General features: G+C 45.6%; 1 protein-coding gene across 1 annotated transcript in view; it reads right to left on the reverse strand.

Annotated features, from left to right (window-relative positions):
- The window catches only part of GRK1 (G protein-coupled receptor kinase 1), a 957,106-nt gene that overhangs the window by 217,792 nt on the left and 714,390 nt on the right, over window positions 1-24,924 (reverse strand). The window contains exon 6 of the mRNA XM_069637128.1: window positions 20,401-20,602. Within this exon, the coding sequence (XP_069493229.1) occupies window positions 20,401-20,602 (202 nt within the window). The remainder of the gene's footprint in view (window positions 1-20,400; window positions 20,603-24,924) is intronic.

Raw genomic sequence — 24,924 nt, forward strand, 5'->3', positions numbered from 1 at the left:
GGGATTTCTCAGATGCAAGGGATCTGATAGCTTCATGCACCTCCTCTAGGGACACTGGACGTCCTAGTCATTCAATTTCCTCTTGAGTGCACCAGTATAAGGCCACCTGGTCTAGGTAGTCATTTACCTCCTGTTGGGAAACCTGGATTTGAGAGGAGTACAGCTGTCCATAAAATCAACAGAATTGCTGTACTATCTCCATGTCAGGGAACCTCTCCATTACTTGGGCGTCTTTTATGGCTAGAACTCGGTCCTTAAGATTGTCCAGTTTTGCGACCCTTGCTAATAGCTTACCCGGTTTCTGTCCCTCCCCATACTGTCTCAGTGCCGCTCTCCTCTAGAGAAATCTGGCCTCTCTGTGCGCCAGTTCATTGAATAACTGACATTTTTTCTTGATCTCTGCTTGTTCCAAGAGTGTCGGTTTGGGTGCCCTGGACTGCAGTCCTCTAAAGTGGGCCTCTGATTTGGCCAATTCTCTCTTTATCTGTTTCAATACCCTGGATTCCCTCGATATACATTCCTCTCTAATTACACACTTAAAGCTTTCCCACAGAACCTCAACCGATCCCACCTAACCTTCGTTGATCTCGAAAAACGTGTCAATTGCTCCTGCTAGACCTTCTCAGAGCAATACATCCGTCAGTCCCTCACTTTTCAATACCCAAGCTTCCCTCTTCTTCTCTCGGCCCGTTATTTCAACAGCTAGTAATACTGGGGCATGATCTGATAATGTGCGCCCCAGGATAGTCACCTCTGTTACTTTGCCCATTAATGCGTGGGAGACCAGGAAAAAGTCCAAATTTGATGCTGAGTTGTGGACAGAGGAGTGGTACGTATACTCCAGTGTTTCCTGGTACCTAATTCTCCACACATCAACCTCCCATGTTAGGCACATGCCCTGCAATTTACCAATCCTCTTGGGTAATAGCCGATGTGTCCTGCCTGTGCGGTCCCAGACAGGACCATGACCAGGTTGAAATCCTCCGCCCATATTATTTGCCCGGGAGTAAGCATTCCCAGTAGAAGGTCAATTCAATCAAGCACCTCTGTGGAGTCCTGATTCGGGCCGTAGTGATTGACCAAGGTGTACAATTTGCCTTGTAGGATACCCTGTACTATCAGGCCCTGTCCTCCCGATCCTTAACTGTGGAGATCATACGAAATCCGACTGACTTGTGGACAAGGATACACACCCCTCTTGTGTATGATGAATAAGAGGAAAAGTAGCTGTGGCGCCTCCAGTCTTTCCCAAATGTTTCTATTTCCGGTGTTAGATGTGTTTCCTATAAGAACGCTATTCCCACCTGGCGTAGTTGCATATATACCAGGACTTTATGACATTTAGATGGGCAGTTCAGTCCTCTATCATTCCATGTAATATTTCTAAGTGACCCAGTCATTACTTTCCATTGTCGACATACCTGTTCCAAGACTCTTAGCCTTCAAAATGTCTCCATGCATGATCTCTGGTAGCTCCTCACAGTTAGTTAACACTCGATTCCTATGTACACCCCAAACCCTACCACCCCTCCCCTTCTTATAAACTCCCTCCCTTCACCTCCCCCCTCGGCCCCACACAGTTGAACAAACTGTTCAGATAGTAATAGTACCCCTAACTGTCGATTGAGGAGGTCCCCAGCCCAGCCCATCCTGAAAACCTCTACTTCATCCCCCTTCCTTACCCACAAGTGCTCATGATTGGGGGTTCGCCAGGGCCCAGCCGCCCCCGCAAACCTTCCGTAGAACACTCCAGCCACTAGCATACATCAGAAACCATTACTATTCATGCTGTAAAGTTGTATTGCAAGTGGCTCCCGGGGGTATCCCCCTCAGTCATTTTTGCCCCTCCTCGCGGTGCCCTAGGAAGGGTTTCAAGGAAGGAATTTTCCTCCTCGGAGTGTGAAAGAACTGCACCCTTCCATCATATTCAACTCTGAGCTTAGACGGGTACAACATGGCATACTTAACACCTCGGTCTCTGAGTCTCCTCTTCACGTCTATAAAGGTCTTCCTGGACGACTGCACCTTGTTGAAAAAATCTGGGAATATACAGATATGTGCTTCATGGTATCTAAAGGAGCCCTTTTCCTGAGCTTTCCGCAATGCCATGTCTCTGTCACGATAGTTCAACAGTCTGGCTATCAGCAGGCACGCGGGGGCTCCTGGTATCGGTTTCCTGCCACTTGGTATGTGATGCGCCCTCTCCACGATGGACACCGCCGAGAAGTCCCCATCGCCCAGCACTTCCTTCAGTAGATTTTCCACCATTCCCTCCATGTTGCCTTGGTCAGCCGCCTCCAGAACTCCTATTATCTGTAGGTTATTTTGTCGAGATCTGGATTCTAGGTCATCCTAGACCTGGCACTTCTTGCCCACCGCATTGCCACTCTCTGCCCCAACTTCCAGTGCTATGCGGATGATACCCAGCTCATTTTCTGGCTACCCTCGGCCTCCTCTTCTCCTTCCCTCATCCCTGACTGTCTTTCTGCTATCCAGGAATGGTGTGCCGCAAATGACCTCTGCCTTAATGCCAGTAAGACTGAGATTCTACTCATCGGCACACCCACTCCCTCCTTCCTTGAAGCTCTCTGGCCGGCCTCTCTTGGCCCTCTTCCTGCTCCTACCTGCAAAAAACCTCGGGGTCATTTTTGACTCCACACTCTCCTTCTCTCCTCACATATCTGACATCTCTAAGAAGTCACACTACCAGCTACACCTCAGAGGTATCCTTCCTTTCCTCTCCTTCCCCCAGAAGCTCACTGTCTCTAGAGCCCTGGTTCTCTCGAAGCTGGACTACTGCAACAGCCTCTATCTAAATCTGCCTGCTTCTACTCTCCGCCCTTTGCAACTCATCCAGAACAGGACCGCGAGACTTGTCCTTGGCCTCAAGCCCAGGGACCGTATCTCTCCAGGACTGAAATCACTACACTGGCTCCCAGTGGCTGCGAGGATTAAGTTCAAAACCCTCTGCATTGTCCACAAGGCCTTCTGGGGTCTTGGGCCAAATTACCTTCAACTCTCTCTTCCTAAATATCTTCCTTCTTGAGCTCTTCGCTCATCTGCCTCCAACTCCCTCAGGGTCAGCCGCTTCTCCAAGCAACGAGTTGGGGGTAGATCTCTCTCTGCAGCAGGGGCCTCCCTCTGGAACAGCCTTCCTGCCTCTCTGAAACTTGAGGAGAACCATCTCCGGTTCCGGAAGCACCTCAAAACCTTCCTCTTTGCCTCCGCTTTCTCTCCCCCTCTCCCCTGCTAAAATTACTGAAATTGCACTGAATCTGCAATCCGGGCCACACACCGAACTTCGGTCCTTGGCCCAGCCACTCTCCCTTGCACTGCCTCCCTGGCAACCCCTGCACTGTGGGACTGTCTCTGTATCCCTACAGCCCCCCTTCCCAGCACTTGTATGCACTTAACTTGCACTTGCCACCAGCTGGCCCTTATTATTTGTCATTCTACTAACCCTGTACTGCACTTCCCCTCTGCCTTTCCCCCTTGCACTTTTCCCCTCCTCTCTTCCCTTGCACTTGCACGATCTGAATGACACCTGGCTTAGTAGGATCGTTGTCTGTCTCCCCTGCCTCGTCACGCCTTGAAACACTTGTGTATAGGCGCGTTATAAATGCCATATCATATCATATCCTGTTTCTCCGTTAGATCTTTCACCGCCCGCTTTAGTACTTCCAGGTACCTCACTGCAGCATTGGCGCCATCCTCTGCCGTTGATATCCTCCGTTCGGCGTCATCTAGTCACTCACCATGTCTGTCCAGGCGTACCTGCATATGGTCCACTTTGCATGTCAGGGTGTCCATTTTGCCATCTAGGGACTGGATGCTTGCTTGAACTTGACCAAGCATCATTTTGATCTCACACAGTACCTTACCTGGAACAGACATTTGGTTATTTGAGGTTCTCTCCCGGGGTTCTAGCTTTGTCCCGGGTTTCTTGGGCAGCGAGGCGGATTTGAATTGCAGTTTCGACTGCTGTTTGCCTGATTTCTGCACCTTTGACATGGTGTGGGCTGTGGCTCCTGGGCAGACCAGTAGTTCAGACACAGAGTCACTTACTTAATGTCCAAGCCCCACAGGCTTCAGTGTCCGGGCCCACTCCAGAGCATTCCTCGCCACCCCAATAGGAAAAGATACATAGGGTCCGGGTCCCTTTGTCCAGTTCCCTTCAACCCTGACTGCAGCAGATGTCTCTTACTTAGGATGAGGAGTTAAACCACGCTGTCTGCTCCTCCGGGTGGGTTCCTCCTCCGGGGCTCCTAAATGGGAGCCTTGACTGTCCAGGTATCTCACTCTGTCAACCAGCACCTCTGATGGTCTCTGCATGGTGGTCTCAATGTCTGCCAGTGCGTCGTTACCTGTGGGTGGTGTCACCAGATATCACCAGATGGGGTTAATATCTCCTCTGGGCGGTGGTTACTGGCTCTTGTCCTTCCCTCTGTGCTAGTCTGGCAAGGGGCAGCGTTGCAACCACCTGCCCAGCACTCCAGAGTTCCCCCCTCTATTCCTGCTGGCCTTGTTGCCAAGTATAGTGCAGATCTGGGCCGTATCTAACACGATGCTGTTGCTCCTACGGCCAGGGGGGGCTGTCAACCCCACTGCAGTGCCTCTTTGAGCCTGCGGGATCGCTGTTATGATCTGGGTCGCATGGATGGTGTCCCTCACTGCCGCAGCGCTGCTGCACTGCAACTCATGTGTGTGTTGGTCCCGGTTCTGGTCACGGTAGTTTGGGTCACCGCAGCATTCAGGCAGCCTCTGGTGTGTCGCAGGCTGACTCCCTGCCTCCAGACTCCTGCCACGGTCTTGGCCGTGCCATGCACCTCTTGGCATGCGGGATCGAGTTGTCCGTCACAGCGTCTGTAAGGCTCTTGCTCCTCTCCCCAGGCTCTGTGGATTCCCAGACTTGGCTCGTCTGCTCACTGGGGTCTCCCACACTGATTCGAGCCTTAAAACGTGTGCAGCAGCTCGGCTAGGACAGGATTATGACCGGATGTTTCAGGGTTGGTTGGGAGCTTCATGGGCCTGCTGCCATTTTTAACTGGGCTCACTAGCGCCCCCTACTCACTGCCACCACTGATGACTGATTCCTCCATAGGCCTTTTTTAAAGCAGTGGAAAGATCCAGGTTTCTGTGGGTACTAGCAATCTATATCTCTGATACACTCAGACACCTACATTCTGGTAAAGTGCCCAATGCTAAGCCCAGACAAGTTGATCCCTTACATAGGTTATTTATTTAGGTATTTATTGTTTGCTTGTTAGGCGCTTATACAATAAGAAAACACTGTTTCAAAGCACCCACTATATTTATATATTGTATCACAATATTTAAGAGCAGCTGGGGGAAAAGGAAAGAGGACGAACCTTCTATGCCTTGTGAGTACTCAGACCGTGCAATTGCAGCAAGGAAGAGGGGAGGGGGTAAGTGCTGAGGAGTCTGAGCTCATGGGTGAGCCACAGGTGAAGTGCTAGGAATGCTACACGGCTTGGAGCCGCAAGGGGTGTAAGTGCGAGCCTTCAGGGCGGAGGGAGTAAGTGCAAGTGCAGAGGATAGACAGGAACTGGGCCAATTGGGTGCGGTCAGGGCCCGAGGATGCATAAGGGCCCAGGACACCAATCGCAGCAACTGTGGCATTAGCAGGATCCAGGGGAGAGAAAAAGGGAAGGAGGAGGTACAGAGGACAGTCTTAAGGAGCTTCCAGAATTCAAGAAGAACCTGCTCAAGGCTTAGAGGGACAGGGAGGCTGTTCCATAGGAGGGAGCCAGCTGAGGAAAGCAAACAACCACCTGCCCTCTGTTTAGCAAAACACTTTACACACAGTCACTCACACACTCACACACTCACTATCGTCGCCCTAATCATGTCAAAAATCGACTATGCAAACAGCCTCTACCTCGGAATACCAGAATACCTCCTGAAGAAACTGCAACGGATCCAAAATGCAGCAGCAAGACTACTCCTCAAACTATCCAGAAGAGACCACATCACTCCAGCCCTAAAAACACTACACTGGCTCCCAGTAAAACAACGCATCACCTTCAAAACAATGTGCATAACGCACAGGGCAATCAGCGGACAAGGAGCAGTATTCCTACAAAAGAAAATAACAGTCTACAAACCAACGAAACCCCTCCGATCAAGCAACGAAATCCGCCTGTAACTCAAACCATACCTTAAGAAAAAACTTGGAGGCACCTCCTTCTACCACTTACCCGCAAAAACCTGGAACAACATCCCAAAAGAAATAAGAAACACTGAAGATCACCTTAAATTCATGAAATCACTAAAAACCTGTCTCTTCAACACCATAGACTAAATCTTGAAACCAAAACCGGAAAAAGGATGACTAAGCCGGAAAGGACACAGACATCCCCGACCCGAGAGGGTAGCTCCCACGGCACCTGGACGGGTGACACCGGATAGACTGGAACACAGGCGGCATGTATAGAGACTGAGTCAACTATCCCAGACAATCCCACCAACACTTTCGCCCGCCCCTTAGTTACTGCCAGGTACCACAGTAGTGTGGAATTGTCGAGACATTGGTAATCACCACACTACCTGAGAGGTTGACATTGGCAGGTGCACTAGCCACAGGAGTATGAAGGGAGGATAAGGGGAGCTATGAGAGACCATGTTAGAGGTGGGGGCCAGAGGAGTAAGGAACCTTGTATACCAGTCGGACCCAGATCAGGACAGAGCCGCATCAGGGGAGACTACGCAAGCCGAGCGCCTCAATTCAGGATAGAGACGCAAACTAACCAACCCTACTAACAATTTCCCTTTGTGCATACACCTCTCAAACTCCAAACCAAACACAACCAAAACCTACAGCACAACAAACAGCACAAACTTCACTACATTGCAACAACAAAACAAAAACACACATAGTCTTGCAGAACAGTACACGACGACTACCGGCCGCAAACACCCCAGGCCCAGCCAATGGACCCACCGGGCTGAGGACGCCAACAGCACATCACTGCTCTCTTGCACTTTTCCTGCTTCCTCCCCAATAACTCAACCTCCCCTCCTCTTTCAGAAGCGCCAGGGGACCACTCCGGTGGTGATAGTGCGCGGTACAAATGTCCTTTAACATTAACATTAACAGAGAGTTGGAGCCAGAGGAATGAAGTGGCCTAGAGGGAGAGTAAGATACATTCGAAGATAGTGTGGTCCCTGGGCCCAGACCGCCTTGTGGATGATGCAGAGGGCTTTGAATTTAATCTGTGCAGCAACCGGGAGCCAGTGAAGACTTTTTAGTGCAGGTTGATCCCCAACATGGTACATACCAAACAGACTGTTCTTTTTGTTTAATTAAAGTAAGAGATTGCACCGGTAATGTCAAAAGGCTCTTGAATCTAATGTTGGGATGCAAGGACATGCACAATGTGTTCTTGGTGCTGGATGCCAAAAAAAGGTATTTAACAAGCTTAGGAGGGACGATCTCTCCCACATTGCAGGACTTTGGCATCTGTGGTCAATTCAAGCGAATACTGAAAATGTCATCATTGTATATGTAAAACAATGTTTTGCTGTGCATGGCAAACCAAGCATCATCTATTCCCAGGCTAATTACTACTCTAGAAATGTAGGGCTAGATTTCAGGAAATAAAATACATTATGATAAGCCAGACATATTTGCGTTATCTATGGGCTCATAGGGCAGACGCTAAGAGCAGACGATAAGAGGGTAGCTTAAAGTTAAAAATACCTAAATGAGCTGAATAAATTGTATGCTACTAATTTCCTACATATATGATAGACTGGATTGGATTGTTTCTCAACCTTTGGAATATTCTCACATTCTCAATTGCAGATTAATGTTTTAATAATGAACAGTAGCTCAGTATTAATTCCCCAATGATTATTAGCAAACAATGTTTAGGCAAAGTTATCCCCCCCCTTTCATCTGAGAAACCAAGAAAGCCAGCATAATCTCGAAAATATTGAATGCCCCCAAACATAATTCCACTCTGATCTGAAATGTTTAGGTTACATTATACATTGTTCCTGCTCCATTTCAGAACACAAGAAAGCCAAAGCAAACTCCAACAGATTGCAGACCCTCAAACCTAAAACAGTGTGAGACTCTGGGAATGAGACACGGGCACAGAATCCTCTGGTGGTTGTTATATACTTTGAATTGATTAAGGGGTTGGAAAAGGCCTAACTGTCCCTAATCCAGGAGGGATGTCCCTACGTCAACCAAAACGAAGGGTCTGGCAAGATGTCCAAAGCAAAAACGTCCTGTTTCTGAAATCCTACCTAGCCCTCACATTCCAAAACAAACTCTAAGGTGTTAAGGGTATTTGTCTTTTGCTTAGAATGTGCACAAATGCTCAAGTTCAACAAGAGGTATAGTTCCAACAAAAGTTCCAAATGGATTATGTTCACAGTTCCAGAGGGAACGACTCCCTCCTTTAAGATTCTCTCCACCAAAACAAAAGTTCAAAGAATAACCAAGCTCATTATAGCTCAAGAGGATAAATCCCTCCTCTTGTGTTGCAATTCACTCTAGGGGAAATTACTCCCATCCCCAGGCCTTTTCCACTTTCAATACAATTTCAAATCTTAAGAGCATGAGTCTTCCTTAGGATTCTCCTTTCAAACACAACTTGGGTGCGAGTACAGACTCACAAAACACACAGGGCCTCATTACACGGTATGCGGGAACCATGCGCTATTAGAGCCATGGTTGCCGCCAGTATTTTACAGTGTCCGCCTTGGTGGATCGCGGAATTACCGGCCTACTCCAAGGTGAGCGGGGCCGGTAATTCCCCATTCACCAAGGCACTTCCCCATTTTTGCCCCCATAGGGCTCAATGGGAATGGGGAAGGGGGTAATTTCGGTACCGCAAATTGCGGTACCGTAATTAGTACCAAGGTCCCTTTGCGGGCCCATTCCTTAACGGCTGGTAAAATCAGCCATTGAGGTCGGGTCCGGTAAAGGGACCTCGTAGTAAGGTGGTAAGGGTTTACCGGTACCGGTGCCCTTACTGGTACCGGTAAACCCTTACCGCATACCGGGTAATGAGGCCGATAGTCTAGCCCCCTGCCAGGTTCTTTTGTACACTTCTTTTACACAATTTGGGCGTGGGGCCCAGACTCCCAAAACACCTGGTATACTCCCCTGCCAGGTTCTCTCATACAGTTCCTTCTAACAATTTGGGTGCAGGTCCCAGACTTGCAAAACACCTGGTACACTTCCCTGCCAGGTTCTCTTGTACAACGCAATTATTTATGGGTGCGGATTCCAGATCCGCTCTTCGCCTAATAGTATACTCTCCTGCCAGGACTTTATGGTACACTCTCTCTTTCTCATTCAGTACAAGTGGGCATGGCTCTTACCCAAGTTACTTTATGGCAAATTGCTGTGAGTATGAAGATGACACTGATTACATTGAGGATTACTCTCTTTCCCCACTCTTGGCAACCAATTCACTATTTCAGGGTCTCTTTGCCTCAGTTTTGGCATTCCCTTCTCCCATCACGGTTCACCGACATCATCTGCATTCTCTCGCTCCAATCGCACACATTTGCCTTGGAATCCGATTAACTCTAACGGCTTTCCACAGTCAGCAGCACAGAGCTCGTTGCATCAGAACAAAGCCGGGCCTGGCTTCCAGTTCTCGCCGCAACTTCATTTTTCTTTGGGCGCCTCCACTGACAACCGGCACCACTTCCCAAAACAGCCGATTTGGAGCTTGCCTCTCCGTTTCTCTACTCGCTGGTAGTTTTCTGCAGCCAAAGCTTTCGGTCCAATCTACTTCCTGGTTCGCCCGACTTGCCAGAGGTTCTTGGACTGGCTCCCTCTCTCGCCACCGCCACTTGTCTGCCTCCAGGGTTCGTTCCCGGGACTGGGACACTGTCTGCTCTGCAATGCACCCTGCGTCTCCTGACGGATTCCAAGCCGACGGTTGGAAAAGGTAGGTTGCTCCATTTTCTCGCAGCAGCTGATTTAAACTCCCGCCTCCAGGCTGGAAAGTGTTGTGTACCAATCACATTCTTCAGAACACTAGACTGCTCATTATGGTTCACACTCTTGCTCATTGCTGTCCTCTTCCTCGTCTTAGTACATGTTTTTTAACCAGGTGGAAAATGTTCATGAAGTATGTCAGCAGCTTTTACAGGATGTTGAGAGGGTTTTCTATATTATGCCATTAAGACATGGGGAATGGAGTGGGTATCCCTACAAGGAAAGTGGGGATACCATGCCTCATCTGATGATGCCTGTACATCCCTCGGCCGGTCGCCTCCCCTCATGTGATCCTGCCTTGCATAGTCACCCCCAGGGTCAGGATCAGTTATCTGTTGGCCACATGAGGAAAGGCTACCTCCGGGAAAGGCTTGATGACATCATCAAATTATCACAACAGGCTTTGCCTTTCTAGAGCAGGGAAAATATATATATATTTTTTTTATTGAAACTTCAGCCTAACAATCACAACTTTACAGTTGATCAAGCATGACTTTTGTTACAGAAGCCATTTTCACGTCTGCACAACATCGAACATAAAGGGAAAGAGAAAAGTCAGTTGACATCTGTCTCGTGACCTCCAGTTTGGCTTTGATGGCCATAGACAATAAAAGGGAACAAATAACAAAAAAGCACATAGGGATAAGATATACAGTTAGACAAGTATGGCGTCAAGAGTCATTCAATTGTGCTCACTGACAATCGAAACTATGGGCCTCTCATCAGGACTGAGTCAAGATTATTCACTACGGCACAGGTTAAGGTTATGTCGTGGCCTGCGGTCACACAACCCCACCAGTTCGTCATGTCATCATCCTGGGGGGCGTACGACCCAAGGTGGCATGATCGCTGATTGATCAGCCCTGTGCATGCTATGACTACGTGATGAAGCGATTCGGTGTCACTCGAACAATATCGACAGATGTTGTCGGCAGTATCTTTATTCTTTCGCTGCCACAGCATTTCTTTGGTTTGCAGCGCGTTTAAGCGGAACCTCAAGAATTGTTCTCGATAATAGCTTGTGGGACACTTTAGTAGATATCTACATTGTTTATTCAGTCTATGGAAGCATGTTTCGGCTTTCAATGTTGATTTCAATTTGTCTCGTTGTTCGGAGTTTGAGATCCAGGTCCAGGTTTCAAATTTCTCTTTCGCCAACTGTGGTAAGTTGATCAAGTCATCAATTTTTATGTCGGCCTTTGATAGATGATTTGCTAGGGATAATTTCCACTCATTTAACAGATTATCGTTGGGTTCATCTTGTTTTATGGCAAAGATTTTGTATGCCGGTATTGCTGGTGATAAGAGCATCTTGCGCCAAGCACTTAATGATTTCCAGTTTACCACTGAATATAAGGAATTCAGTGATAACTCGTAGCGAATCGCTGTTACAGAGACGTAGTTAGGTAGTCTCAGTACACGCCTCCAAAATAGACCTTCTAGTTTGTGCCATATTTGAGGCTCTAGGTTCCATCCAGCTTTGGCGCCAAACGTAATTGCTGGTATTACTTTTTGTGAGTAGAATATGATAACGGGTGATAGACTAAATTTCCCGTACTCACTATTAATCTTGGAACCCTGAATTCCAAATTGAGTCATCCGTGCAACCAGGTCCTGTCTCCAATGCCGCTCGTTTAGAGAGTTATTGAACATGACCCCCAAATAACGGATGGAATTTACTGACAACAAGGGGTCATTGTCGATTTTCCATTTGAAGGCTTTATCTTTCCGAGACCCAGGATGACCAATAATCATTACTTTTGTTTTTTTGACATTCAATTCCAAATCATTTGATTTTAAATAATTTTGGAGATGTCCCAATAACCGTTGTAACCCAATCGCAGTGCGGTCAATCAACACAAGATCATCTGCATATGTTATGCACTTGATATGAGTCGCATTCAGTTTGGGTGAGAAGCAATGTACTTGGTTCAGGTGCTCCGGCACGTCGGCGATGAAGAGTTTTAATAGCTCCGCTGCCATTGGGCACCCTTGTTTCACGCCTCTTTGGGTTAAAATTTTATTTGACAAGTCTCCTAGATTATTTAAGCGCACACGGATTGATGTGCCGTTGTGGAGAGCTTGTATCGGTTCCAGTATGGACCTAGGGCAGTTCCAGTTCTGCAGCTTCTTCCAGAGCAAGCTTAGATTAATTTTGTCAAAAGCTTGACGCATATCAATAAAGGCTAGGTATAGCTTCTTCTTTGCCTTTAGAGATTCCAACTTCAAGATGTTAAGAATAAGCAAATTTACTTCCACCCCCACTCCTGAGGTGAAGCCAGTTTGTCGGATATCCAGGATCTTTGCGTTGCATGCCCAGTCTGCCAATTTTTGGCGGAGGAAAGCACCTAGGATTTTTCCAATCGTATCAAGTAAGGCAGTCGGGCGGTAATTTGTCGGGTCCGCCTTGTTGCCCTTCTTGAAAATTGGGACTACTATTGCCTCCAGCCATGAATCTGGAATTTGTTTTGTGGTGGCAATCGTTCTGAACAGCACTTCGATCAATGCCGCCCATTGTTGGGCATGTTTTTTCAGCATCACTTTGGTGATCATATCTGGACCAGCCGCGTGCAAATTCTTTAGAGATCTGATCATTTTAACTATATCAGGTGCTGAACTATTTACCGCCCACATTACATCGGCATCTCTTCTCTGATTAAGTGGTTCCTCTTGTGGCTTCTGATAGATTTCAGAAAAATGGTCTTCCCATTGCTTACTATTTATTTCGTTTGAGATGATGGCCGGGCATTGAGAGTTTCCCATATTCAGGATGGTCCATATCTGTCTGGTATTTTTGGTCACTAGGATTTTCATCATTTCTTCGGCTCTGTTTTGTAGTATTATCGTCTTCTGGGATTTTAACCAGTTTCGGCATATTTGTCTCCTTTGTTTGATAGCCTTTCTTAAGTCATTTGGGAGCTTCATGAGTACAAGGTTCTTTTTCAGCCGTCTGATATCGCGCCGCATGGGTTTCTTTTGCGCTGATATCATTGTGCATGTAATATGCATATGAGAGCTTCCCATTTGTCGAGCCACTACCATGGAGGTCTGAAGTTGGTGCAAAAGCGGGGCATAGTTGACTTGTTGGTCATCATGAAGTTTGAGTACCTGATCGCCGAGTAATTGAAGCTGCGGTGCGTTAATTCGCAGCCTGTTTCCACCGGCGTTTACTAATAGTGGTATTGTATACTGCTCATCTGATCTTGCCCACTCAATCGTACAAGCCAGTCGAAGAAGGTCGTGATCACTATTAGCCATTTTTTCGACGTTCAAACTGATCGTTTTTTCAATCATGTTTTGTGAAATCCAGAAATAGTCCAAGATGCTGTGCGAGTCAGCACGGTGCCAGGTAGCAACCGGTGGCTCATCGCCTTGAGCGTTTCCGTTTACCATATAGCAATTGCGGTTTGTTAAGGCCATCGTCCAAGCCTGACTACGTCGAGACATCTCATTCTCATTTAAAGGTACATTTATCTCTTGATCTGCGTCGAACCTAAACCAAGAACAGTTTAGGTCACCACAGCAGATTATAGATACGTTTCTGAGTGTTGTTAGAGCATTGTCTATCAAATGGGTGATGGCCTTTATAGAGGTCACTGTACTGATTTTAAGGGGGTTCCAATACCCATTGATAATCAGCATATGTTGACGCTCTTCCTTTTTCAGATGAGAAGATTGTAGGACTATGCCTTGAATAAAATGGTTAGGATTGAAGATCTCCAGGGTTGTCCACCAGGTATTTATTCGTATCATCGCCAAGAGCCCCGAGTAAGGACGACCCTGGGGGTTCTTCACAGCCGGGTTCAGGTGGATTTCAAAACCATCTCTAGATGGAGCTTCACTTAGCCACGTTTCTTGTAGGCAAATTACAAAGACCTTTTGTAGGTTGGTGTCGAAATCGTTGAAAAGATGCGTGAACCCTCTCGTGTTTCAGGAAAGGAATTCGCACCAGGATTCACGCATTGCAGATCATTGCTATTGCCTCGTGTTTTCGGTAGTTGGCTTGCGGTTATCTTCGGACATTTTGTTTGTTCTGAATTGCCCTTGTAGGGATCTCAGCAAGTGATTTCCTCATGTCATTGCGACTCAGAATTGCTTTTTTTTTCTTAAGGGCATAGGAGAGTGACTATTGGCAATCATTGTCAGCTCCGGAGGTTCAGTCATAATGTCGAAGCCAAAGGCTAGTAGTTCTTCAGAAGCTCGCATGATGGTATTGCGGACTGAAGCAGAAGCAATGTGCAATAGAACTTGATCTGCTGTAAGTTCCGTCGGATATTCTACAATTTTGATGTCCTCTGACTCAATAGTGCGTAGAGAGGGAATGCATTTGAACAGCTTCATGACGTTATTACGATTTAAGTTGACGACATTATCGTCGTTTTCAATGTTTTGTAGGTGTAGTTTCCCAATTTGAGTTGAAGGCAAAATTGTTTGATTATAATGTACCTTTGAAGAGTAGTGCACTTTTTTACTCTTTTGATTTGAAGTGTATTTTGGGTTCCATCTTGATAAATGATCGCTGTGTTGCTCCTGTTGCTCGTGAGAGTGTTTTTGGCTCTTGTCTAGAGAATTTCGCGTGGAATTCTTAGGATGTTGATTTGTCATCTCTTTTGATACTCAGGGCGGTGGTTACAAATCATGGCATGAATTTTCACTTTCCATGTTTTCGTAGCCCTCAGAGGATTCACTGTTGTGCGAGTATGTGGTGAGGTCGCATAAATCTATTTCAGATCCAATTTCAGAACTGTGCACTGTTTCGATGTCAGACTCCAGTCTTCTCCTTTTAAGTTACTTAGGAGCTGGAGTAGTTTTAGGAGCCTCGATTTCAACAGTAGACGCGGTTGATTTTCTCTCAGCCTCTTTTGGTGGTGCCACTCGCTTGAACAGACCCAAGTGCCAGGGAGAAGTTAGGTTTCGAATAAACTTTTTTACGTTGGTTTTGCCCTTGGCCAATTGGGGTCGTTTGGCCTTGTGTGGGTGTTTATTGAGCAGGCACTTCGTTGAATATGGGTTGACAAGTGATGCTTTTGTCTGGGCAGTAGTTATTGATTTCGCATTGCCCTCAGATATGCCAAACGAGTTTGTCGGACCCCGCAAAGCCTGTTTCGCAGCAGGTTGCGTCATCTCAGTCGCTATGATCTCCGCAGATTGTTGGTCATCTTGGTCATCCATGGTTGCTTCTTTTTGGTTTTGGGCCTTATTAAAGTTCGTCGTTATGGCCATTTGCTTCGTGTTATCGTTAGTTACTGGTGTTTTTGTTGAGCTTGTCGGCGTCATCGGCCGGGGGGACTTCGATGTTACTTGGCCACGTTGAGACATCAGGGAAGACGCTTGGCCACATTGTTTCCCTCTGTTGTTTGCTCCAGACGATGCGTGGCGTTGCCCCCCGAAGGATTTTTCGTTTATTGTCGTGGTGAATGGACGTTCTGTCCTTGTGTCACCATTGAATTGCGGGAGCGCAGTGTTGCAAATGGTCACATCAGCATTGTGCCGCATCCATTTTATGGCCTCCAATAAACCTTCCGTCAAGGTGTCATTTTGGCAGTGATGTCGAGCTGCTAAATCGGTCAGACGCTCCTGCCAACGAACTGTAAGTTCGGCCTCCATCGAGATCTGATTGGTTAGAAAGTTGTTGAAGTCCTCTACTTTCTCTATTTACTCGGATAGAGACGCTATTAAGGCGTTCTGATCTTTGAGCACTTCATGGATAGATTCATAGAGTTTTGTGAAGGGGATCATCGCCATTGATGATGCCGCAAGCACGTTGTTATACAGCTGGGTGGCTGCTGCAGCTGATAGACTTGATTTTTGCGACGCCGTAGGAGGACCATCCGAACGAGAGTGTGCACTCATCGTTGTGTTTTCGAGCGTTGGAAGATGGGTGCTCGAGTGTAAGATTCCAGGATTTCCTTGCAGTGGGTTTTTTTTTGTTTTGGGTGGCCGAGCTCTAGGTGTGCTTGTTGATGCGTAGTTAGTGGGTTGTGGGCAATCTATCAAATTGGACAAAAAATTCGAACTCTGAGTTTTGTTGAACTTGGTTAGGGGCTGGGATACAGCTTTTTCTGAGCGCCGCCGGCCGGTGTCCACCGCTGGCGGTGTAGTTTGGTTGCTCCAAATTTGATTAACGTGAGGCGCCACTTCATCTAAGTCAGATGATTTTTGTAGCGGATGTTGGAATTGTCTCTTCATACGTTTTTGCTCGTGGTAAGCAATTAGTTTTTCCTTGGCTGTGGCATAATCAGCATCCAATTGTGCCATCAAACGTGTTTCTCGTCCTGGTTTGAGGAGGCCTACATTGTTGTCTTTAGCAGCGGCGACAGCTGCTTGTGGCACTTTAGGCGGTGTGGACGTCTCATGCAGATGTAGCTGACCTGAGCCCACAGCACCTTCCCAATGTTTTTTCGTGACCAACGTTTGTTGATTTTCATGTCTCAAATGTTTGTTTACAAGACATAGGCACTCATCAGTCGGCCTTGACTGTTTATGCGTTGAGGGCGCATTACCAATTGACCTCCATTGAAATGTGTCTTTGGACCAGGGTCTTTGCTCCGACATTGTCGAGAGCGTTGGTTGAGGTATTGAATGAGGTGCAGCTGCTTCCGACATAGCACATGGGCCATTGGAGTCTCTTACCGCTTCATCCATGTTTAGTTTGTCGACAATGGTGGTTCGTTCGAGTGACGCGCCTGATGCGCTCGACCTAATTGCTGGGCTTGCAGGTTTATTCTTAATCCCTTCTTGAGTGGTAAGTGATCAGGGTAACTCGTGTCGTTGGACTGATGGCTGGATGCACGCATTTGAGCTGGTTGTAGTGTTTGTGATGTTTACACTTGTGTTTGTGGCTTCAATCAGTTCCACATCGGTCAGCTCAAAAGGGGAGTAAAAGACATCGGGGCTTGTTGGTACGACATTGCTCTCAATGGAGGTTTTTTCATGAGCATTTGTGCTCGGCATTGTGCTCAGTTCCGCCTCTGGAAGTGAGTGCTGGATCAATTTGAGGGTAGAGAGGTAATTTAATGATAGTAACCCAGTGACACAGAGGCCCTGGGGTGGGGAGACTAGTGGGGGTGTTATAGTTACTTCAGACACCCGTTCGCTTCCACTTTCTCCTCTTTCATTGACCTCATTTTAATTTCCAATGGTGGCCGGGTCAGCGTGAGCTAAAGATTGACTGCTGCTATTGGCGGTAGGCATTGGCGGCAACACTTCTAGGGGTGTCAAGGTCGTGAGGGTGGAAGAAGGGGGGCTAGCTGACATCACAGGCCCCCCTTCAGAGACGGGTACCGCCTCAACTCGCTCACTTACCTTTGGCGGCTTGTTGCCTGTTACCGCCTTCAAGGAAGTCCAGGGATTCAGCATTCGACGGTGCTGAAGCGTTTTCCTTCTTGTTTGGGGGCCTGAGTCGGCGGTCATCTGACACACGCGGACCGCCCCGGACGACCCCAGACCGCGGTCAAGAGTGCTAGGCGGGGCTCGCGGGGCCCGTGGCGGACTGTGGCAGACTGACTCTGCTTCACGACTCCGCACTGTTTTCGAGTTTTTAAAGGCTCGCCTTCTTTTTAAAGCAACAGTGTCCTTCGTAGAACTCGGGTACGTTGCTGCAGCTCCTCAGGGAAAAACACACAAGAAAAGCACTCGACTGTGGCAGACTGACTCTGCTTCACGACTCCGATATCTATAAAAAAGTATGAATCTCCTTCACCCAAGTTTTTAACACTGAAATTAATGTATGCTCAATTGCTGCTGAGTGATAGTGTTTGTCGCTCTGCCTCATACAATGGAATTTGTCTTTAGAATTCTGCGCAAATTAATGATTGCCGTATTATAATACAAACGAATTTCAATGTTCAGCTTTAAATTGTCTTCAATGACAAGCAAACCATTCACCGCTTGTTGCACGCACCATTCCATCCCCGGCAAAATATTGAATGGCAATCCTTTTGGCTTTGTCCATGCTCTTCCTACCTTCCTTGCCACTTACTTCCTTTTGCTAACTGGCTGCATCATGTCTGCTCACAGTTGGTGCTGGAGTTCCCACTCAAATATTGGAAGGACACCCAGATGTGATGTGACATACTATTGATGTCAACATCTTCCCTATTAACTACCAACTATATCTCAAGCATCTTTAAGCAGAATTTAAATCCAATAATGTGTGCAATGAGAAAGAAAATATTTAACATATTGGAGGTTTGCTTTCACAAGGCAGTTACCGGTCGGCGACAATAAAAAAATAGGAAATCCTTAAACAGATTCAGCCTGGCTTCATCACCAACTGTCAAACGTGGCGATAAAACACATTGAAGCCTCCCGCCTCAGGAATAGTTGCCTGTCCTGTTGTGAAGAGAAAATGCTAGGTGTGGATGACCTTTATTCTAGGATCATTCCCCTTTTTATTTTAATTATCCCTGATAACTTAACACAACTTAACGCTAGCTAGAAATTGGCCAGAAGATTTGCAGTGTGACATAGATCCTTTTGTGTTTGTTGGATTTTGTGATCTTCTCACTGACGTTTTCTTCTCCCGTGGAAACATGGTGGTTCTGTTTCAAATATTCCATAGATTATATTCGACACCTGCATCTGCGCACAGCCTATAACTGGCAGGGTACACACATTTCAGGAGGGGATATAACATTCTGTGTAAACTAGAGATATTATTGAAAACAGCAGGGAAATTTGAAGTTGCGTGACCCAACGATAATCCTGTTTGGGGCAGGTCCCTCATTCAAACATCAGCTCTAGAAAAGTCTGGTTACCACAGCACTCTTCACCACTAAGCAAACATTCCTCATTGATTGGAAGCAAGCTGCGAGCCCCATTTAGATGACATGTTCTAACACTTTGTTCTCACTATCTATTGCTGAGACGAGTGCCTTAAAATATGTCTCCCAGAAAACTAAAAAATGCTATTGGGAGTTACATGGTTTATCGATTTGATGATGTGCATGTTAGAACTTCTACTAGCCATGACATGGTAAACGAAGGCAAGGCATGTATGAGCACACCTGCACTTCTAAGCACTTCTCAGGGGCAAAACGCGGGTCATCGATGCGCTTAAGCATTGTACCTACTCAATTTGTCAACCTGGGTAGAATATATAGGATCAGATGGGTCATAATTTGTAATCCTGAACTGTTACAACATTATTCAAAATGTGCCTGTTAGACGATGCATGTTAGACGGAGCACATTTCTTAACTCCTATTTTTTTTAAAATTAAATCCACTTACCTTATCACTGTTCTTATTCTTTAGAAGTACCTTTTCCAATTTATATCAAATTTGCCTCTCTGAAACTTGAGCAGAACCACCTCTGGTTTGGGAAGCAACTCAAGACCTTCCTTTTCGCTTGCGCTTTCTCTCCTCTTCTTCCTTGCTGATGTCCCTTACTGCTCCGCACACTGGTCACCTGGCCTCCCAATGAACTTGGACCCAGGCTCCTGCATGTCCAGTTGCCCTTGCACTGCCTCCGGGCTCCCCCAGAATTTAAGGGCCTGTATCTGTAACCTTACAGTCCATTCTCTCTCTGCACTTATGAGCTACCCCCCGGTTGCACTTATTAAATACCTACACTTTCCCCCCCCTCTGCACTTATTGAGCTACCTGCACTTCTCCCTTCCACCTTACCCCCCGGGCACTTCCCCCCTACCCCTCCCCTACACTGGCGCGATCCTAATGACACAAGGCCTAGTAGTAAGATTGTTGTTTTTTCCTCCTTCAGTTTCCCCCTCCTTGTCTTGTCACGCCTAGGAACACTTGTGTACAAGCGCGTTATAAATTACATATCATATATGTTGTAATATTCCTAATGAAGAATTTTTTTTTTTTTAAAGTGCTAAACGAGTCTGCCCCTTCAAAAAATACCTATGTGCTTGGAATCGATGTGTCAAGTCTTCAAATGCGAATTCGGAACATTATGCTCCACAAAATCCCAGTAACAAACCTGGCAAAGGGTAAGAAAAGCTTAAAGACATTTGAGATCTAGTAATACAGACAACTCACACAGTTGATGCCAGCACTACGTTATCACTTTATTTTCTGTTTGTTAATAGTTGAAAAGATAAAATACTGTGCACGTAGTTGAGCTCTATCATATTAAAAAAGATTGTAAAAGGTCATATTCAGTTGTCAAAAGCATTGTTTGATTGTAAAATAATCATCTGTAAACCTCTAATTCATAGGATGGAACGATTCAGCATGGGTATTTGGATCGAAGGTTATCATATTGCTTATGTTTCTTCCTTCCGTATGCTCCAAGGAGGCTAATCTTTATTATTCCTTCTCCAAAATATGCTCAACACTACAAATAACACATTGCCAGTTTTCACTGGAATCAAATTCTAAGCCTGGAAATGTGAGACCACGTTTGTGTGTTTTTTAAGTAGGTTGCATTTAAACGGAACTGAACACCTACCAGCTTCAAGCTTTCTCCAGTTAATATCGTGGAAGAAAGAGTAGGCTCGCAACTCATCACAGTTTCCATTTTTGAATCCTATGCGCTTCTGTGGGTCCTTTTCCAGCAGTGCTTCACAAAAAGACTTGCACTCCTTGCTGAATTTTTCTGTGTAGATGACTGAGTCGTTGAGAATTCTGTTTTTTAAATCTTTATTTTCAACCTGAGAAGAAAAGGAAAGGCTTAGGATGCTCCCTTTCACACTTTACTAAAAATGTAGCTTTCAAAAGCTCTTTGATCTTCATTTTATGATATTTTAGTTCAGCGTTGTACACAATGTTTATTTTGGTATTGGCTATGTGGAATTAAGATCACTAGTGATCTATGAACCGAAAACCGATTGCGTTATAATTTTAAATTTCTGGTTTGAAACAAAGTCGCATATTATTTTAACTTTCAATCAATTACCAATGTACATATTTATTATATTGAAATTTATAAACCAATTTTGCCAAAGTGCTGTACATATTTAAAAAGAACAGTACAATAACACGAAATTGTGAAGGGGGGAAATAATCAGGTTGTGAAGGAATTAGAGAGGAGATAGACGGGCTAGACAGTGAGCTTTTTAATGGTAGCGGATGATATGGAGCAAAGAGGGTGAACCAATGTCAGGGGCAAAGTATTCCAGAGTTTGCAGCCAAGAAGGGAAAATGAACGGAACCAGTAAGGTTAGGGAGAAGTCAATAGGTGAAGATATTTCGAACAAGAGATCGAAAAGGCGAATATAGTGAGATGAGGGAGGCAAAATAAGGAGGGACAAAACCATGGTAACATTCCAAGACGATATAAAACAAGTGAAAGAGAAGATGAGAATCGGAGGGGAGGAGAGAGATGAAGAGATGGCAGGGAGTAATAGAGGATCGAGGGGGAAGTGAGAAAAGAAGACGAATGGCAGAGTTGAGAATAGAGCAAAGAGGTGTAAGATGTGAGATATGTTTGCAAAATGTAGATTAGCTCATTTGTGGGACTTCAAATTAAATGTGAAGAATAACAGAATCAACATATCAGTCAGCATGAATCTAATTTCTTTTGGTACAGATCTCATTTTAAGAAAACAGAAATCATCTTTCTGCAATCTGGAAGATTATATTTAGCAGCTTCATCTTAATGGAAGAAAAGGCATGACCAAAATCAGAAAATAACAGCTACAAATGTATATGGGCACTGACTGCATACAAAGGTTGGGTATCATGGTAACTGTAACAGATATTTGGCGAACAACATTGGGTGAATTATTAATTATGGCCATTGAGAAATTGTTCCATCTTAGTTCGGAAATGAAAACAAAATCTTTTCCACTAAAAGGCTTGATCCTGTTCAAAATGATTACAATTCTTTACTACAACTGGAAAGCAGACTTCCTTTTTTCTACCCCCAAATGAGAAGCATCGTTTTTCAAAACCATTATCCTGAAAATGTGCACTGTTCAATGCTTTATTAAAATTATTGGAAAATCAGGCAGAGTATTCTCCGATGGGTGAATCTTTACATATGCACATAGGTTTAATAATTACAAGTTTTGTAGTTATGGTCAAGTTGGATCCTCAAAGGTAATAGTTCTTTTTGGGTAGCTTATAACCTTGGTGCTTTTCAACTAATCCGCACAAATACTTCTAAAATAAATGTACACTCAACTTTATACATTTTCTTAGAAATGTTTGGAGCTTCATCAAGATAGGAAAAGTTATAGTGGAGGTCCAAAAACGTAGTTTTTCCATTCATTCTCAATAGACACATTTTCTGTCACAGCTACAGCCCAGACCACTGGATGGATGTATGTCAAACCTTTGCTAGGAGGTCATTTCGAATGGATTGTGTCCTCCCACATATTCCTCATTTTATGATAATTCATTATCTCCAGCTTCGCTGCTTCAGGAAAAAAAATTCTCGGCAGAGGGCGCTGTGCTCGAGGTCGTGGCGTCGATTTTCCCTCGACGGGTTCTGTACTCTGTCGACGTCACTGATGGTATAAATAGCTCGAGCCGTGCCCGTTGCTTCAGTTCAGTTTTTCAGATCGCTTCGCTATCAGGAACGGCGTGCTTCGAGATTTTCTGTGGAAAATGTCATCTTCTTCGACTCCTTCGACACCCAAGACTGGGTTTAAGAAGTGCATCGACTGTGGATTGAAAATGTCGATTACGGATCCTCACCGAGTTTGTCTCTGGTGTCTCGGTACAAGTCATCGAACCGACGACTGTGGTTCCTGTCAGTCCATGACGGAGAAGGCCCTTCGTGAGAGGAGAGGTAAACTGTTGGTGGGCAGGGAAGCCTCAAAGGTTAAGGCTGTGTCCAAAAAACGTAAAAAAGTGACCGATTCAAAGGAATCGGATTGCCATAGGCATTCCAAGAGATCTCGATCTCGTAGCAGATCGAGACACTCTTCTTCCTCATCTAAAAAAATGAAGAGGAGACATAGATCTCCCTCATCATCTTCTGAGTCGACTGAAGAAATTCGATGTCCGACAAAATCGGATTCCCCCAGAAAATGGGAGGAATTTCGTAAAAAGATGATGGAGGTATTCGAGAATGCGTCCTCGACCCCCTCGAATAAACCTCAGAAGAGCCATACCTCTAAAGTCGCTCCATTGGACGACAAAGGGAAGTCAAAAACAACTATGGTAAAAGCCAGTAGTGTTGAGGATACTCGAAAAACTCGAGTCGACGTCAAGTCGTCGAGGACTCTTCGAGAGTCGAGCACCTCTCCGGTTCCATATAAAAAACATAAGTCGTTGAAGGCTTCCACGACTTTGTCGAAGCCATCAGCGTCAACCGCTTCGGCATCGAAGCCAAAAGCATCTTCGACGCCTGTATCGAAGTCCTCTTCGAAGTCTTCGAAGATTCCTTTGACAAAGTTCAAAGGATTTTTCCATTCCTTCGAAAAAGATTGTTTAGGAAGAAAGGAGATTTACTCCATTACCCAGATCAGACTTTTTTTTTTGTTTAGATATTTTTATTGATTTTCAACAGAAAAAGCATTACAAACAATTATGTTAACAATTAATACCATTTTGTTCAAATCAAGAACCCTCATACCCCAACAATATCTCAATGTTTCCCATATTTGACATGAAATAACAGCATAGAGTATAGATTATGTGATGAAATATGTCTTCAGTTGATTAGTCAGGGGTAATGAGAGAGAAACTGGAGGAGAAAGTAGAGAAGAAAAAAAAATAAAAAATAAAATAAAAAGCCAAGTTAAGATCGTTGGATCAGTTATCTCTCTTTTAACCAATCAGAAACATGAATTCATTAAGCAATATTAGGTATTAAGAGTTCATAAACAGGACTACCATTATTGCCCATTCTCTGTCAAAAGTGCGTAAGTGCAAGGCTAACAAATCTACAGGCAAATCAGGAATTCATGAAGTGCTTCAAGAGTTGTGGTTGAAAGTACATGTGTTCTTTATCTGAGACAAAGTCCAGAAAGGGGCGCCAAATCTTCTGAAATCTCGAAAACTTTCCCTCCAGCATTGCTGTAAGTTTATCCAAACCCAACAGTTCCCACAGTTTCATCCACCAGTAGGCTATCTGCGGGCCCTCTATCGTTTTCCAGAATCGGGCTCTGGTAATGCCAGCAGCCACCAATAAATGCGAAATCAGGATTGCCCTATGCCCTGACATGTGGAAGGACCCATCCTCCGGGGCATCCCCCAGTAGAAAAACCCTCGGGTCCATGGGGAGCAAAGAGTCAGTGATTTCCTTGATTCTAGACCTCACTTCCAGCCAGTATGACTGAATTATTTGGCAGTGCCACCACATATGCGCCATATCCCCTCGCTCACCACACCCGTGCCACTATGTATCCGGATATTCTGGATTAATGGAGTGGAGTCTGCTGGGGGGGAAGTACCACCTGAAACAAAACTTGATGGCATTCTCATTCACCGGAGCACAACGAGAACTGGTCTAAGTTTGGTGCCAGATTCGCTGCCAGGATTCCTCTGGAATCTCTAAGGACAGTTCTCTCTGCCAAGCTTTCATATATGGAAGTTTCTCATCCATTGAGGCTTTCTCTAAAAGTCTATAACACAGCGAAATTTTGTGGGATTGCTGGCCTTCAAGAATTTTAAGTTCAATTCCCAGGGGGGCCCTTCTAACTGCTCTACGGGTGTCCCTATTAGTGAGCCAGTGGCGTAGTTGTATGTACCAAAAGCGTTCCGTCTCTGGGAGATCAAACTTTTCCTTGCATTCCTGGAAAGTTAAAGGTTCCTGATCAGCATATAGATCTCTCAGACGTAAGGGCTTGTCTCGACACCAGATAAAGGCCCGCATATGTTGGAGTCAGCTTTACCCCTAAATACGGAATCTCCGTTGGGGACCAAAGAAAGTTTGTCATTGTTTGCATTTCCTCTAGTCTACCAGAGTCTTCAGACAGGGGCATGCCCACCGATTTGGCTGGGTTTACCTTGAAGCCCGATATCATGGCAAACTGGTGTAAGACATCCAAGAGGGGGGGGAGTGTGTGAGGGGCGTACCTCA

This window comes from Ambystoma mexicanum, chromosome 7p (assembly GCF_040938575.1).
Source record: "Ambystoma mexicanum isolate Mex_15411 chromosome 7p, UKY_AmexF1_1, whole genome shotgun sequence".
Taxonomy (NCBI): Eukaryota; Metazoa; Chordata; class Amphibia; order Caudata; family Ambystomatidae; genus Ambystoma; species Ambystoma mexicanum.